The sequence below is a fragment of the Perna viridis genome, chromosome 8 (genome assembly GCF_037379345.1).
Source record: "Perna viridis isolate PV_CMFRI_1.1 ecotype Kerala chromosome 8, ASM3737934v1, whole genome shotgun sequence".
In the NCBI taxonomy this organism is placed as follows: domain Eukaryota; kingdom Metazoa; phylum Mollusca; class Bivalvia; order Mytilida; family Mytilidae; genus Perna; species Perna viridis.
In genome coordinates, this window is record NC_142452.1 from 23,728,216 (window position 1) to 23,745,068 (window position 16,853).

The window sequence follows — 16,853 nt, forward strand, 5'->3', positions numbered from 1 at the left end:
AAGGTCAAGGTCATAGTGGAACTTGTAATTTTTAGCTGATAGTTTCGTTGTGAACACTATGATCAACATGCTTCAATAGATTTTGACCAAACTTAATCTATTGTAAGTACGTATGGCAGTATATTAATGTTAAAAAACTGAACAATTATTAGGATACGATGACATAGCAATGAACAGCAGTTCCTTATTTACTTGTACAGTTTATACATGAAAGCCAGTTATAAACATGTATTTTGACAGGTAAAAGATAAGTATATGGTCACTAATCATATATTTTGGACTTAATGTCTGAATTTCTTTTGAAATCAGAGGTACATGATATTCATGGAGAAATTCAGACAGAATCTGTTTAATCCTGTGGTTTCCTACAACATAATTAGTTTTAATGCACTATGCAGGTAATGGTATGCTACATTTATGGTTTAATGTTTTATATGTATTGCAAAATAACAATTCTGAGTTTAGGCAATAAATGTCTGCTTTTACAAGGTACCAGCAATGTAAATTAACATATTTCAAAAATATTTTGAAGCAATGAATCTAAATAATCTTTTTGAATAGAATGGAAAGTACTTTTAAAATTAAAAAAAAATGTTTTTCGCGTTTTCAATTAACATTTTAAAATGGTTGCTATGGATACCAACCGGTTGCTAAGTTTGTTTAATTAGTATATGGAGTGGAGTATATACACTTTTTGTGCAGTTTCAATGTACATTTGCAGGATGCACATATTAAAAATATGTCTCAAAAGTTAATATGTTGCAATAAACTGCTATTTTTCAAATGTTTTTCGGCACAGCAAACCAAAAAGGCTTCTCATTTTCATTTCTGATTCTTGTAAAAAGACTCAAGCGAAGACACTAACAGCTACAATTATTTCAGTATAATGTTGCAAATTGGAAATAATTTAAGTTTCATAAAGGTGGTATTTGAGAATTTTCATTTTTTTGAAAAATACGTTAAATATAAGTTACCACAGCAACAAAATAAGAATTTTTAAGAATTATTTTTCTTAATTACATAGTATAAACATGTATCTTCTAAGTAACTATTTATTTGAGCTGTTTACAAATGTAAAAAAAAATGCAATAAAAAGAGTTTTTAAACATTAAAAAAAGACGCTTTTTCTGTAATTTCTGTCGTTTCCATGGTTACTTCAAAAAGCATCACTATAGCGCGAAAATTTTATAAATTATGATTTTATTTTCCATTACATATCCATACAGTATAGATGGATGAGATTCCATATGAAGCTTGATGGTTCATGACATCCCCTCTTAACTGTAGTTTGCACTTAAAAGACGTCCTGCTTTTGATATCAAAATGAATAACGATCAAATTTTGTTGCTATATAAATATATTTTGTTCAACAATAACATGATATGGAGTAATGAATTATTTTGATGGAAAAAAGATTTTTGGTGAATTAAGCTTTTGTAAATGTAGAACTCTGCTTTAAAGTAATATTTTCGGACGTAATTTAGACTTAATTTATTTCAGAATCTTCCTCGGTAGAAGTATGAATTAAACAAGAAGTCAGGTTACATATGTGTTTTTTGTAAATTTCAATTGAATATGTCAATTTATTTAATGTAAGATAATACAGTTAAAACTTTCTTATCAACAAAAGACAACATATACCAAAAATAATCGTAATTTATGACCCTTATACACTTCCATACATTTTACCTGAAGGAAAGACATAGTATCTTGAGGGAACAACATAATATATTAAGAGAACAAGGTAACTTTCATGTGGGAACGACATAATATCTTGAGTGAACAAAATAAGTCTGTAAGAACGAATTGCGCGGTATAAAGTCGAAATGAGAGCGATTTATGTAATGGCAAACAACAAACAAACAAAAAACAAAAAAAAAAAACAAAAACAAAAACAAAAAACAAAAACAAAAGAAATAATTAAAGAGGAAATAAATTAAAAAATAACAAACAAATTAGGATACAGACAAACAGTCAGTAAAAAAAATGCAATACAATACAATACAAAACAAGTTATAATTCAAGTTACGTTCTGTCATGGGTTTATACGAGAGAAGAAGGAGCTATCCATGAATTAGACCGCAAAATAATAATTCGATTATTTTATTGTTAGAATGCATTTTTATAACACGTGACAAATTCGTGCGTAACATAGTAAAGATACACTTTTGTCATACAAGCATTTCAGGCAAAAAATTTGTCCCAAATAGTTAGATATGTCGCGGGGTATTTATTTTAATATTTGTGCCATGTCATGTCGCTGACCTGTAAACGCTTCCCGATTAACTACTTATCACTTTAAACTAGCATAGAAGCAACTCCTGTTGCGAAAATGGCTTATCTTAACTCAAAGTGTACTGATCTAAATAAATGATAATGCCACATTTATGACGACGAATATCAATTGTCCTTTGTTAAATGTTTATTCCTCATTTAAATATCATAATAGTCGGCGTATATATTTAAATATTTATTTATACTAGTCTCGTCATTGCATTTGTATAATTCCATGGGTTCTGTATTTGATTAACATTAATATGAGTTATTAAAATCAGCAATTTTAGTTATTAAAATTGCGACTACTCCGCCTTTTCGAAATGAAAAGCATATTTACTGTGTTGAGCATTCAGTCAGTATTATTCGAAATTATCGATGCATATACGTTCATGCCGATATAACAAAATCACATTTGTATTGTACACAGTAGAGACGATACACATAAAGCCTGAATTCACTTATAATGCATAAGTTTTTATGAATAATAAATTGACGTAATCTAACGAACAAATATTATAGCGGTAATCAAAAGAATGTAATACAGGGACAAAGACCAGACATGGGAAACAGACAAATACAACAGAAAACATAAAGTAGCTAAAATAATACATACATGTACAAAGTACCAAAAGCAAATGAGCAACTCGGACTCAACAAAAAACTTGGAGCATGGACCAGGTGTACCGGTAGGGTAAGCGTCCTTTGCTTTTCTAGAACACACGCCGGGTTGCTCATAAAAGTCAAATCCGGTGCAATGCAAGAAATTAAATACCAGTGTATTTGTACATTTTTAGAGGTCTCGCTGACCACTTCTAACGTTTCTATTAATTTATATGTTTTAAAAGTAATTTCAAAGTCCTGTGAATTCCGAGGACAAATGACATCTTACAGTTGCATATCATAGCCAAGATGGAATAATATGGCTTTCAAAATCATTATCCTAATGGAACGATGGTCGTAGAAATTGATAATACTTAAAATCTTCATTTTTACTTTTTCTGCTAACTGACAGTATGGAACCATATTACTCATACATGATAACAATATTCATATTCTTTTGTAATAAATTACAAATATGGTGTTAAAGTACACAGAAATTCTATTTTTCTATTCCGGTATCCTGTAGTATTTGCAAAATCAAATAGGATAAAATAGATAAACCCAATAATATAGATTAAATGGAAAAGTAATCTATCCAAAATCGATCAGTTATTACTCTTAACAATTTTTGGATTTAATAGGCACAAGGTTCATGGCAGTAAATCATATTTATACTTTATTCAGTATTGGTCACATGTTAATATATCATATAGTATTATGACAAAATGAAAACGCAATATCAGTGAAAACCATAGATCGTTGGAAAGGGACAGGGCAAGAATCTGGATGAAAACGAAAGACGAACATAAAGTCCACCTCGAAAAGGCTATTAGAGGATTGTAAGTCCGACAGGCCACAATCAAAATAAAGTTGAGGTTAAAACAGCAGAAGCAAACACCTTCCAGCAATCCTTTCTCATCAAAATATTTGTATCCTTTGATTGTGCTGGATTTGCGTTATAAAATGTATCTATTTTATTTATCTCCTCTCTCGTAAATCAATCTAAACCAGCGACTTAATAGTACAGGCTACTTCATGCTTTGTGTTTTACGTATACAAATCAGTTGAAGTCATTAAAATGTACTTAGCCTTGGTTGTCACTCATGTGTTTATTTTGCGTGAAGAAAAATTACACGTCCGTACCATATTCGACCATCATCTATATCTAAGTGCACCGATCCTTATAAATCAATGAATTTAATTCAGATACTATTGCATTCTAAATTTAAAAAAAGATCAGCCAAGTCGAACGAACTGACGTACATACGTACTGTTTATATGCTCTATTTAAGAATGTATCACCTGAATTATGTTTCTGGAGCATTGTAAACACTTTTAACAGTTACATGAACTAAAATGGGACAAAAACGTAAAATTTACGGTATGAATCGTATGACCTTTAACTTTGCCACACGTTTTGATGACTTTATATTCATAAGAAATATAGCTATGCTGAAGGTAAAAACGAGAGGAAATTCCGTGACAAAATAATTGTGAGAACACCGAAAGAGGGGAAAGTTTTTGGCAAAACAATGTCCAAAACGTTAAAAGGGGGGACATCCCTGAACAAACTAATGTTGAGAACACCTGAAGGGAGGAAATCCCTGGACAAAACAAACCTGAGTACACTGAAAGAAGGGGGAACCTTGGGCATTACAAGACCTAAAACATTTGAGAGACTAAAAAATCACACAACACTAAATAACTAAAACAGGTACACACAGAAAGAAATTCAAACAACGACAACACCACTGAAAATTGAAGTTTACCCAGGTTATCTGGAGAATTAGCAGCCTAAGGTATCTGCCCGCTGTGCGTTGGTCTTTAAGCTACCACCATGATCAAGATTCGCCTTAATTATTTCCACAATTTACATTGAGAAAAGCAGAGGACGTTTACCCTGCCGATGCACCATACTCCCAGATTTTAATGTAGTCTGAGTTGCTCATTTTTTGTTACTTTGCATGTATTAGATAGTTGATTTTATGTTCTTTGTTGTGGTGTGTCTGGTCTTTGTCCCTGGATTACATTCTTTTAAATTCCGCCATATTCTTGGTTACCTTGATTACTCTTTCGATTAACCGATTCCATTTTTATCATAATTATTTACTGGGCTATTTAAAATCCATAATGTTCTTGATCTCGGTAGAATCTTCGGTCAAGTCATTGTACAAGTACGTATTCAATGAAAGATTTATATATTCATTTAGATTAGTCCAAAGCCTTTTGCATGATTAAATAAATATAAGACAATAAAAGAAAATAAGGTATATGAAAAAAGTTAATGTACTATAGAAACACGAGCAACATTTAAATTTTGCAGTGAATGAATACACATTATCTTTGTATGTATTCGGTTCAACAAAGATGATAATTTACAGCACTGAAAATAGAAATCTCCAAATACTTGTTCAATTTCAACAATCACCATTTATCTGTAGTCTAAAATTTTGTTTTTACTAATGGAACAAAATTAAATCTTTGGCTATCTATATTGCAAACAAGTGTCATTTCACAATAGTTTGCTATCAACATATAATTGTTTCGGGGTCTCTTGCGACGTATGTCAATAAGCAATTTTATTATTACAATATTGATATTACCAACACATTTTACATTAAAACACATAAAACACAATTCTGATATTATCATAACGAGAATAGTTATGGTGAATATATCAAAGAGACAACAACCTCCAGGGATCAAAATGTCAGTCCAAGGCCACCCACTTGTTTTCGACGAACGACGAGGAATATATACATGTTCCTACAAATAAAATTTTATAATCATTTAGCACCTCGAGGTTTCGTTTTATTTTGTAAATTTCCTAACGCGAAAAAATTCTGAAACTTTGTTATACAGGTTCCCGTTGTTTAAAAGTTGTATAACGTCAGCTTTTTGGTTTAGATCATCCAACGCTCTTCTCTTCGATATAACAAAATCACATTTGTTTTGTACACCATTTTCTGAGGAAGATTCTCCCTAGCAATTATGTAAACGGTATCAACACAAGCATGAAGATTATTTCAACTCGGATTTTCGATTAGTTAATATAAATCTCGTTCACTTACCGTAAAAAACACTGCATGAACGAGAATTGTTTCTTAGGTTGCCGTAAATCTCGTTAGTGCATGCTATTGGTCAACACAGCGAAAAATATCTTTGTTCATGGCGTTAAGATTTGGGTCTCGTTTCTTGAATTCGTGATATCAACATAAATATACAGGGTGTATTTGAATGGTAGCATGATATCGTCTCTTGCAACCTGTTACAGAATATTCCCTAGTACATATGCTACAAGAGATTGTATAATTTTCCTGCATAAATTAAAAAAATATACAGGATAAAAACAAGACATATGTACCCGATGTGAAACAGTCAGAATCTCTTTGGGAGATCGTCAAACTACTTTCTAGCAATATACATGAATTCATGTTACTAAACTGGCAAATAATGGTCTTTTCAAATAGAGCAAGTATCATTGAGGGATATTACATTGATCGGTGGGGTTTCTGATTTTTCCGATTTTGCCTGATTCTTCCAAACACTTACACTGAATACGAAATACAACTTCTTTACCAAGTCGAATATTAACGATTTCATAAAAGTGTGTTAAGATTTGTCAAAAATGTGTCAATAATTTCTGAATTTTTAAGTACCAGTCCATATAAAATTCAGACACTGGCTATGGTAAGATGATTCAAGGTGTAGAAAAAACACACAGGACAAACGATGCTTTTTTGTTTTAATTATGCTATATTTTTATGTGACAATGATCTCCTCTGTATTTAGATCTGTACTGTTGCGAAACTAAACTTTAACTTATCACTTAAATAAAACAAATCAAACCAAATCAAGAGCAATTACTCTTGCAAAATGCTAACTCCATGTACTATCTATATAATTTCTAACTCAAAATCGCAACACCAAATCAAAACATAAGACTGATTATGTGGTCTATAGCTGTTTCGGAACATGAAACAAATGTGAAATTGATGGGTTTTAGACATGCATGAATCACCTGCTGTCTGATTTTTATAAAGACTGCTTCTTAAATGATAACTATTTGGCTTCGGGTAGTGTCGCATTGAAGCATTCTCTTGATCTTTTAAAACATGTTGAAAACGTGAGGACTTTTCCCCATGATTATTTACAAATAATTTGTATTCAAAATATAAAAATTGAACTACCCATTCACCAAATAAAAATATAAAGAACTTGAATGTTCACTTGGATTTATAATTAGACATAATTATAGGTTTATCATTGTATATTCTCCATATTTAATTATGTTCCTAGTAAAATGTTGGGCTCTATATAGCACATCAGAAAAAGAACGGATACATTAATGTGCACGTGAAAATAACATAAAAAAGAAGTCGACACCAAACTAAACAATATCGATCATTTGGTTTTTTGTACTTAAATCACAAATATGCTATAGATAGATAATATAAAGAGAAATTCATCTTCACGTTCATATATAACGTTCATATGATACAGTTTCTTGTGTGCCCAATAATACTTTTATACATATTGTCTCCACGAGAAAAAAAATGTCTAATTAAAAAATGAATAATGTCTAAGACTGGTTATATGTTCCGTAATTTTACCTTCAAGAGGAGCCATGCTTGGTTGTTCTTGAAATAAATGACGTTTATGTATGCATAGAACATCTTTATGACATTATTTTACTTAAAATTCTACACAGTACAAATGTTAACTGGTTTACGATTCTGTACTAGACAAAACAACAAAAAGAAGGTTTTTTTGTGACCAAAGTTGAACGCGATATATATGAAGAACGTTTTCGGAACGGAAGTGAATCTGAAAGTGGTCTATTTTATGTATGAACGTAGTCACATTACAACAGATTATCGCAACAACCATAACCCAATTAGTACATCTGTGTAAGCACAACGATGCATCACGCAAACCACAGCAGGTCTAGATAACTAAGCATTAAAAGGGCATCAAAATATTAGCTGCGGAAATGACCGAGTATTTCCGATTAATTCTGCTCGCTTATTAAAAGTTAAGACTAAGTGCAAAATTGGGTTTCCTCAACTCTAATTACACTGTCCTCAACAAATGATAATGTTACTTTTATGACGACATATGTCAGTGAATTTTGCATTTCAATGTTTGGATAAAAACCTAATTATACTAAGCGACATATAGATTTAAAAAGGTGCATTGTATACAAATGATTAAACTAGTCCTGACATCGCGTTGGTATAATTCTGTGTGTTCTGTATATGACTTATTTATATGAGTAATTAAAATCAGTAACTCCAGTTTTTAGAGTGCAAAATTGCTCCGCCTTTTCATAAAAAAGATTATATTTACAGGGGCAAGGGTTGATCATTATATCGGTAATAGTGCAAAGGTCTAAATGTTACCTTCATGACCTATATTACAAATAAGTTTGTGACACAATAAACATAAAATATTAATACAGTATATGGCATATTATGCTTAATATGATTGCTTACTCGTAACCGTGATGACCCGAATGTTTTCAAACAAAATAAGTTTTTTTATTTAAAAATATTGCTTCAGTTACATATATTCATGGGCAACACCGGAGAGCAGAATGAACTAATGACCAGGTGCACCGGTAGGGTAAGCGACCTCTGCTTTTCTAGAACATCCGCCGAGTTGCTCATAAAAAGTCCGGGGTAGACGAAGGGGGAAAGGAAAACTATGACACGTTGAACATGGTGCAGATTTTGACTTGATACAATTGGGATGGAACATCTAGGTTGTCAAAGCATGTGGCAAGAATTTTATGTACAGATATATATTTTGAAACCAAGCGTGTACCCCTCAATTTGGGAGAATCTACATAATTTCGCCTAATTTTTCAATTTTGTAATTAAACTACATGTATATGAATATAAAATGGTTTAGTTTCGTATCGTATCATTCGGGTGTTTGATGTTTGGTTCTTTATATGTTTATGATTCAGTGAATACTATTTCGTTGATTCGGTAAACTAGTATTTATTGTTTCAAAGGTCATAAGGAGGCTGATTTCAGCTGCGGACAAATTATCATTGTTTATTCAAGATATCTAACTGCTCATGGCTGTTTTTACTACAGTTGTTTTATGGTCGTCATCATGAACTCGTTACAGTGTATCCATCTGTACCATGAACTTGTGATAGTTTTCCTTTCCTCTTTCATCTAATATGGACTTTTTATGAGCTACTCGGTAGGTGTTTCTAGGAAAGCAGAGGACGCTTACTCAACCGGTGCACCTGGTCCATATTCCCAGTTTTTAGTGGCTCATTCACTTTTGCTACTTTGTATGTATTATTTTGGTTAATTTTTGTTCATTGTTGTGTATGTCTGTTTTCCATGACTGGTCTTTGGTCCCTGCATTATATTCTTTTCTTTTCCGCTAGAATCTTGGGTTCCTTGATTACTCTTAGATGTCAAATTATTTCAGACAAAATGAAATGACACATTTTCATTAATGTGTAGATCAAAACTTCTGATAAAAATTTGGAAGGCCTAATAGACAAAATTATGCATGAAAAGTAAGGTTAAAACAACAAAAGTAAATCCTACCCAATCCCTAACACCGAATTCATAATCACAACTGAGAAGGGAGGGTCAAAATCAAGTATAAACTGGTAAAACGAAGAAAAAAAAAACGTTTTGCTTTTTGCTTTGTATGAACTATTAAATGGAGTCTTTAATAATAACTTGTTTATCACTTATGTGTTTCATTTTGCGTGACGAACCGTCACATATATATATATCGATCATCACCATTTTCTTAGTGCTCCAATCCTTTGAAATATACAAATTTACTATTTATGTGAATCAATTTTTATTTAAAATAAGTCATGTCAAAGACATTTCCGTACAAACATTCTGGTGACAAGCCCTAGTGAATTATGTCATCAGCAATCTGTGTTTCAGATGCACAAATTTAACTGACATTGTTTAGAAGACTAAGTTCGAGTTGCACACTTACTTTTGTTACTTTGTATGCATTATTTTGGTATTTCATACTTTGTTGTGTGTGTCTGTTTTCCGTGTCAGGTCTTTATCCCGGGATTGTGTTCTTTTGATTTCCGCTGCAATCTTTGTTCCTTTGGTTACTCTGTCAAGGGTTTGGCAGCCGATAGCATAAAAAAGATATTAGCCGAAGAAAAGGTCAGTCTCGAGGATATGAAATGAAACAAGACATAACTTTAAATGTAGAATATGACTCGATTGCACTTGACCTTTCCACAGTTTACAATCAAGAAGATACATTAATACCGTACGCTGAAATGAAAGAGAATCCTTTGTCTATAAAACAGTGGGAATATCTGATGGGTAATTGCAAGCCATCCATCTTCATATTCAATCGCTGCACCAGTAGTTCTGATCAAAAGTGTATGTGGTGTGATGGAGAAATTACAAACAATCCTTACAAGAGAGCTTATACCAGGCACTTGGATATTACCAAATGCCAGCGTAGGTCAATTTACACTGATATAACAACTGCAACAAAACATTTTCTTTAATTTATGAATATTAGAATTCTATGTACTAATCTAAAACCATTTTGTAAGCATTATAGGTTATGATATTTTTTTTCATTCTGAGTAAAAGTTTAATTTTAGAGGTTATGAATTATGTAACATGTTTTTACAATTGGTACATTTGTTCAGTGATTTTAAATTTAAATTCCTGCAAAGAAACTAAAATCAAAACTTTTCCCCAGTTCAAATGGGTTTGAAAGTCTTGGAAAAATAAATACATCGGTCATTCACTCTACGCATATGTTGAAATTTGTCTAGTCGCTAGAACAATGTATATTAAACTTTAAATAAGAAGTTGGGGTGGCGATATATATAAACATTGCTATACATTTCGCTACATATATGAGTTATTTGTTCGAAAATTCTTTCGCGTATTGTATGACATTTACAGAGGTAATAATATGCTCATATATGATATACTGTATGTGTACACACATTGACACATTCGGGTTTCCTGCACCCATTTTTCAAAAACTACACGATAAACGAACGCTCCACACGTGTATTCAAACGCACGGTAAATAGACAATAAAAGTGCTCTGACTTGACAAAACACACGAACACAATATGATGTACGAATGTTTAAAAAGCCCAGAGCAAACGCATGAAAAACCATACACTTTTGCTTTCTTGGAAAGCCAAAACGCCTCAAGTAGTGTATTTATTTACAAACTATTGTATTCCTAATTGATTTTAATATCGAACTTTACAGAGGCATGCTCGTGGAGGAGCGACAGTACCAGATGCTATCCAGGGACATGTGCAGATGAACTTGCTACTAAATGTCCCTGTGCTGAAGATTTTAGTGGCAGTCATTGTGAAAATAGTATGTAAAACAGATATAGAAAAAATGCGATACAAGAAAATTTGTACCTCATTCCATCAAAATGTTTTGTTAGGTACATTTTTCATTGTGGATTTTGTTTGAAAAAGTGTACAAAATACATTAAAATCTCTCATTAAGCTTGAATAGTACAGTTAGTAATAAGAATTATTTATAAATAAGTCCATTTTCAGTGATTTCATGCTCACAAACATCTCATCTGTAAACCCATCAAATACGTATTAATCCGCTGACTTTTAGTGTCTATTTACTTTCCAGGATGTGAAAAAGATAAGGCTTGTACACTTATTTGCATAACTAGTGACAGACAAAAAAAGAGAGCTTGTTATCCGATGCGCAAGAAAAAATACTTCATACAAAAACACAAAATATGGAAACAGAAAAAAAAACGTTTCTCAAGGATTCTGACCAATCCGTTACTTAATACTTAGTTCAAGTTGGTGAATTTTTTAAAAATCCACCAAAACATCACCAAAACCGTTTTATACATATACGGTAGGTTTATTTTTCATGTCCTATATAATACGAGAATAGTTTTAATGCGAACTTTTGAATTTACAAAAACAAAAAACAAAGACAAAAAAAAAAAAAAAAAAATAATAATAATAATAATAAAATAAAGGAAAACACTCTTTTTAACTTAAACTGATAAATAACGCTATATAAATAAAATTTTCTTTTCAGTTCTTAAAACTCCTGCCATAAATGAAAATTACTGCCAGTTTTCTGACACACACAGGGGTATAATGTTGTTGAAAATGACGGGAACTATATAAAAGATGACTACCCTATCATTTGGACAAAATTTGTCGGATACACAAAAATAAAAACAAAGATGTCAGCCAAGTATACTCAGCCATCTGACAACCGGGATTCCACACATTATGTTAAAGATTTTAGAGTTGGTGTTATAGAAGAGAAAGTAACACTTACTTATTACAGAGGTATTATAGCTAATATTGACGCATGTGCTATGCATAAGGTCACACATTATACACCTGGTCATAATATATGTGTAAATACCTCTTAACTTAAACAAGTGTTTTAAATATGACAATTTTGCATTTGTAAAGGAAGGCAAAAAAAAAAGGCGAAAAGAAGTAAATCCATATCCTACATAACGGACACAGGAGAAGTTGTCAAAATTCATAAAATGAACTGCAGAAAACGAAAAGGCAACTAAGCGGCGAAAAAAAATGTCGATGTGTAAAATCGAACCATTCACTTACAAAAAAAAACCCCAAAGAACTTTTATGTCAGGTTTGTGAATAAAATCACTTTCAAAACAAATAAAAGTCCGATTTTACCCATCCATGAATTCTGGATAAAACAGGACTTTTATTTGTTTTGTGAGTGAATGGTCCGATTTTACACATCAAAAAATTCTGGCAAAACAGTGTTTAATCCTTACAATTCTAATCCCTTACTGTTTTAAATACAACAATAGTTTTTTTTTTCTTGAAGGCTCATTTAGTGAAATTGACACCCGATACTGACATTGCAAATGGCGGCATTCAACCGACAACGTGACATGGTTGTCAATTTCAATATTCAAAGTATTTACGGGCTTTTGATAACTATATTCTTTAAAAAAAATGTTGCTTTGAATATACAATGTCGAAAGTGAATGGATTAAAGAAGCAGATTTTAAGGCTCTATCTTTTGTCGAAACGATGGTCATGATCATATGTGGTACACATATTGTTTATGATATGTAAATAAAATATACACTGTTGTAAAAACTGTCATTGCCGAGGTCGTAAAAGGTGAGCAACCAATCATAATGCACGAAAAATGCTTATGCTAATAAGATTGGAATTATATTTTCTTATCATGAACAGGTAGTGTGTAACATCAACAATGAGTTATTTGTGCACTTAGAAGTTGAATAGGTTGCTGCTATGCAGCGTCCTCTTTCTGTAAAAACTGTGACAGGTGCTGCTGGTGGAACAGGACATGCTTTTCCGATGCACCTGATATCACTCTCGGTTCATCATAGGGGTCATATAGCAAGTGCTTTAGTTTTTTTCCTTTGTAATTGTATTTCATTCGATAAACGTTGTGTATGTACATAGCACATGTTTCTTGTCCTTGGGTTTGGCCATGAGTTTGATTTGGCGTCTCTGATTCGACCCTTTATTTCGATGTTTCGGTGTATGGTTTGCCGATGTATATTAGAACAATAAAAATGTTACGACAAATGAATAGAAATAAAGAGTCTCCAAATGAAAATCAACAACGAATTTGATCCTTTTAAAGTTGGTTAAGATATTAGGTAGATATATAGTAGAAGGTCTGGTGTTCTTATCTCGGGGTATTTTTGATGGGATGAAAATTAACACTAAATCGATATTGGTCAATGACAAATGAGGCACATTCAACATTTTTACAATTCAGTTGATTTACTTCCTGGCTTAAGGATTTGAGTTTGTTGAATAAGCCCAATAAGAGTAATAGAAGGAGAAGTTTAGTACGTAGTGCAAAAAAAGAAGTAAAAATAAATGTAATCCAGAAGCAAAGGAATAAAAAGAATGTAATCCAGGAACAAAGACCAGACATGGATAACAGATACACACAACAAGAACATAAAATAACAATAATTAAAACATACAAAGTAATTAAAGTAAATGAGCAACTCGGGTTTCACTAAAAACTTACACCAATTTAGTGCCAATACATTGTGAGTCATAATTACATCTTTATATATTCAGTTAATTCATATTTGATGTTCCAAGGAAGACTTAGATTCTCGAACAAAGGATCGAGAAAAAAATTAGAATCTTGACTTTTTGACCAAGTGGGATATAATGAGTGTACTGAAGAAGAATCCGAGTATATTCTTTGGCGACAAATTGATACGTAAATGGGAGGTATAAAGGCACCTGAAATCATTCATGAAGTTGATGAGTGGAAGGGGTGCACGGTTGACTTTCTAAACACATGGACTATTTTAGATAGAGTTTTATAATGAAAAAAGAAGTTACATGTATATAAAAAGGGATTCAGCAGACTAAATATGATATCTTTCGCTTCCATAAAAAATGAAGAACTTTTGTAATCGAAGTATTATTGGAATCGTAATAACTATACTTTGAAAATATTCCCATTATCTCGAAGAAATACTATGAAATTTAAGACAAACTTAATATACAGAAACACCACCGTGTACAATGTACATATGGTTCAAACCATTAATTTATATTCATATGTAAGGAAATTTATCACCTGTTTAATAGTATATTAATAAGATCTCTCTGCGATGACATGTTCGTAAAACTTTTATTGTCATCTGAATCCCCTTTTCATCTAGATTCCATTTTCTTTGTTGCAATGTAGTAAAAAATCCACCATCATTGATCATTTTTGCAGTTATGAAAATTAGCATTGCATATTTACCACAACACAGTATGCGCTTTCCCCCGCACGCCAATTGTGTTAAAAAAAAAGGTACTGACAAACACACTGTCAATTATATTGTTTTGTAAAAAAAATGTAATATTATATTCCGTTTTCTTTTTATACAAATGGAATATATATGATTAACGGTGAAATTCATTGTAGGTAGTAATGTCTTAGGAGTAAAGAAGAAGACTTGTAATGGAATGGACAAAAATACACCACTTAATAATAAAGAGTGTGATTTTAGTTTTAATTCCTGGTCAGGCTACCAGCATGATGACAAGTAAGTTATAGCTGTCAGCGGGAATTTTCGGCTTCTCATATCAAAGAAGACTGGGATATTATAATTGATTAATACATAGTCATGGTGTAATGGTGTCTTCTTCGAATGACAACAAAATTATTTCTACAAAAGTTTATACAATTACAACAGGTATTTTATAATTGTTAACCTGTGTTAGACTAAACGAAAAGATATCAAATTACGTACATTTTTATCTCAGGTTTTTGTTGGTATTTGTTACTTAGAATAAAAAAAAAAAAAACAGAACATAAATGAAAAAATGTTTAGTTGACTTAATAGTGATTCTGCCTGAGAAAATAATTAAAGATTGATTACTAAAAATTTACTGTTTGTTACAAGAAATTATACATTAACAGTAAAAAAAAAATCAGATATCCAATGATATTACGTAGTAATTTATGAAATTCATATTTTATTGAATTTTTTATTTTTTCTGATATGTAAATTAGCCTTTGGTTTAAAAAAAAAACTTGTCCCTATTACTTTAATATGATATAAAGATGACAATCATGTTACCACATCACTTAAAAATCACTTAGGCGGGTTTGAAAGAGCTTACAGTAAATTCTGCGTGTGTATGTTAATTTCGGTCATTCTTCTGGTATTGAAATTGACTCCTTTTTCAAGTCGGTACGAATAAATAGATTTCTCAGATAAAACAGCTTCGGACACTAAGGGCTTAATCCAAAAGACTGTCTAAATGTAATGCTGTTGTGATATCAAAAGGTGTAGGGACATTAAGCTCTGAATATGGTCCGAAATGTCAATTTTATTATTATAACATAAACATTATGGACATCATAATGATGTTGCAATTATACGTCATTTAACAAAAACTGTAGTAAATTGTACGTTTTAATGGTTTTTTTTTTCGACAATATTTGCATCCAGAAAACGATGTCGTCACCCAAGGAACAAGATTAAATTTTCACGTATGATAGACTATATCATAATGAATGTATTTAGTATATATGAAGTTGTTTTCTGTGTGTGGAAAGCATTTCCTTGACAGAAATATTACAAGCAAAAACGTTCAGAATTCAGAGCATATTTAAATTTGGCATGCAATATACTTCTTTCATCTGTGGCAAAATCCCTTCAGCACCTGCGTATCGAGTGTTCATATCACAACTCATACGTTATGCCAGAGCTTGCCGAAACTTTTTGTATCGCGCTAAGCTTCTAACAAATGGGCTTCTGAAGCAGGGTTATGCTGCTACAAGATTGAAGTCATGACTACAGAAGTTTTATGGTCGTCATCATGAACTCGTGGATCGCTGCGGTGTATTCATCTGCGCCATGAAAACTGATTTGTTCAACGTGTCATAATTTACCTTTCCTTTTTCGTCTACCCCGGACTTGACTTTTATGAACAACTCGGTGGGTGTTTCTAGAAAAGCAGAGGACGTTTCCATGCTCCTAATTTTTTAGTGGAGTCTAAGTTGCTCATTTTTGGTTACTTTGTATGTATGTTTTTATTTACTTTATGTTCTTTGTTGTGTATGTCTATTTTCCATGTCTAGTTTTTGTCTCTGGATTACATTCTTTTGATTACCGCTATAACCTTGGTTCCCTTGATTACTCTTCGATTACCGCTATAACCTTGGTTCTCTTGATTACTCATTGATTACCGCTTTAACCTTGGTTCTCTTGATTACTCTTTCGAGCAATTCATTTTTGCTTTGATTTTTATGTCAGAATTTTAGGAAATAAGAGCATTTAATGCCCTTCTTAATTCAAAAAGTATCTTATGACTTGCATTTCTGAGACATCTTTTTTTTTTAAATTTTAGAGTCATGTTCGAAGTGTCCTCAACCAATGGAGGATATGTAGTGATAGCTGATAGGAATGCCGATCCCTTCGACAACGTATTACATAAACATTAG

The 16,853-nt window shown here is 31.9% G+C and overlaps 1 protein-coding gene across 1 annotated transcript; it reads left to right on the forward strand.

Moving 5' to 3' along the window:
• The first annotated feature begins 12,075 nt into the window (after positions 1-12,075).
• Positions 12,076-16,853, forward strand: LOC148609872 (uncharacterized). The gene is made up of 3 exons (XM_088541363.1): positions 12,076-12,208; positions 14,826-14,946; positions 16,760-16,853. Exons 1-3 carry the CDS (start codon positions 12,100-12,102, stop codon positions 16,851-16,853), a joined length of 324 nt encoding a protein of 107 aa, XP_088397489.1. The 5' UTR covers positions 12,076-12,099.

Bases quoted from the DNA above. Each gene is read 5' to 3' on its own strand.
- LOC148609872 (XM_088541363.1), top strand. From the start codon at position 12,100: ATGTCAGCCAAGTATACTCAGCCATCTGACAACCGGGATTCCACACAT. The intron at 12,209-14,825 runs GTATTATAGCTA...AATTCATTGTAG, and splicing joins AACACTTACTTATTACAGAG to GTAGTAATGTCTTAGGAGTA. The intron at 14,947-16,759 runs GTAAGTTATAGC...TTTAAATTTTAG, and splicing joins GGCTACCAGCATGATGACAA to AGTCATGTTCGAAGTGTCCT.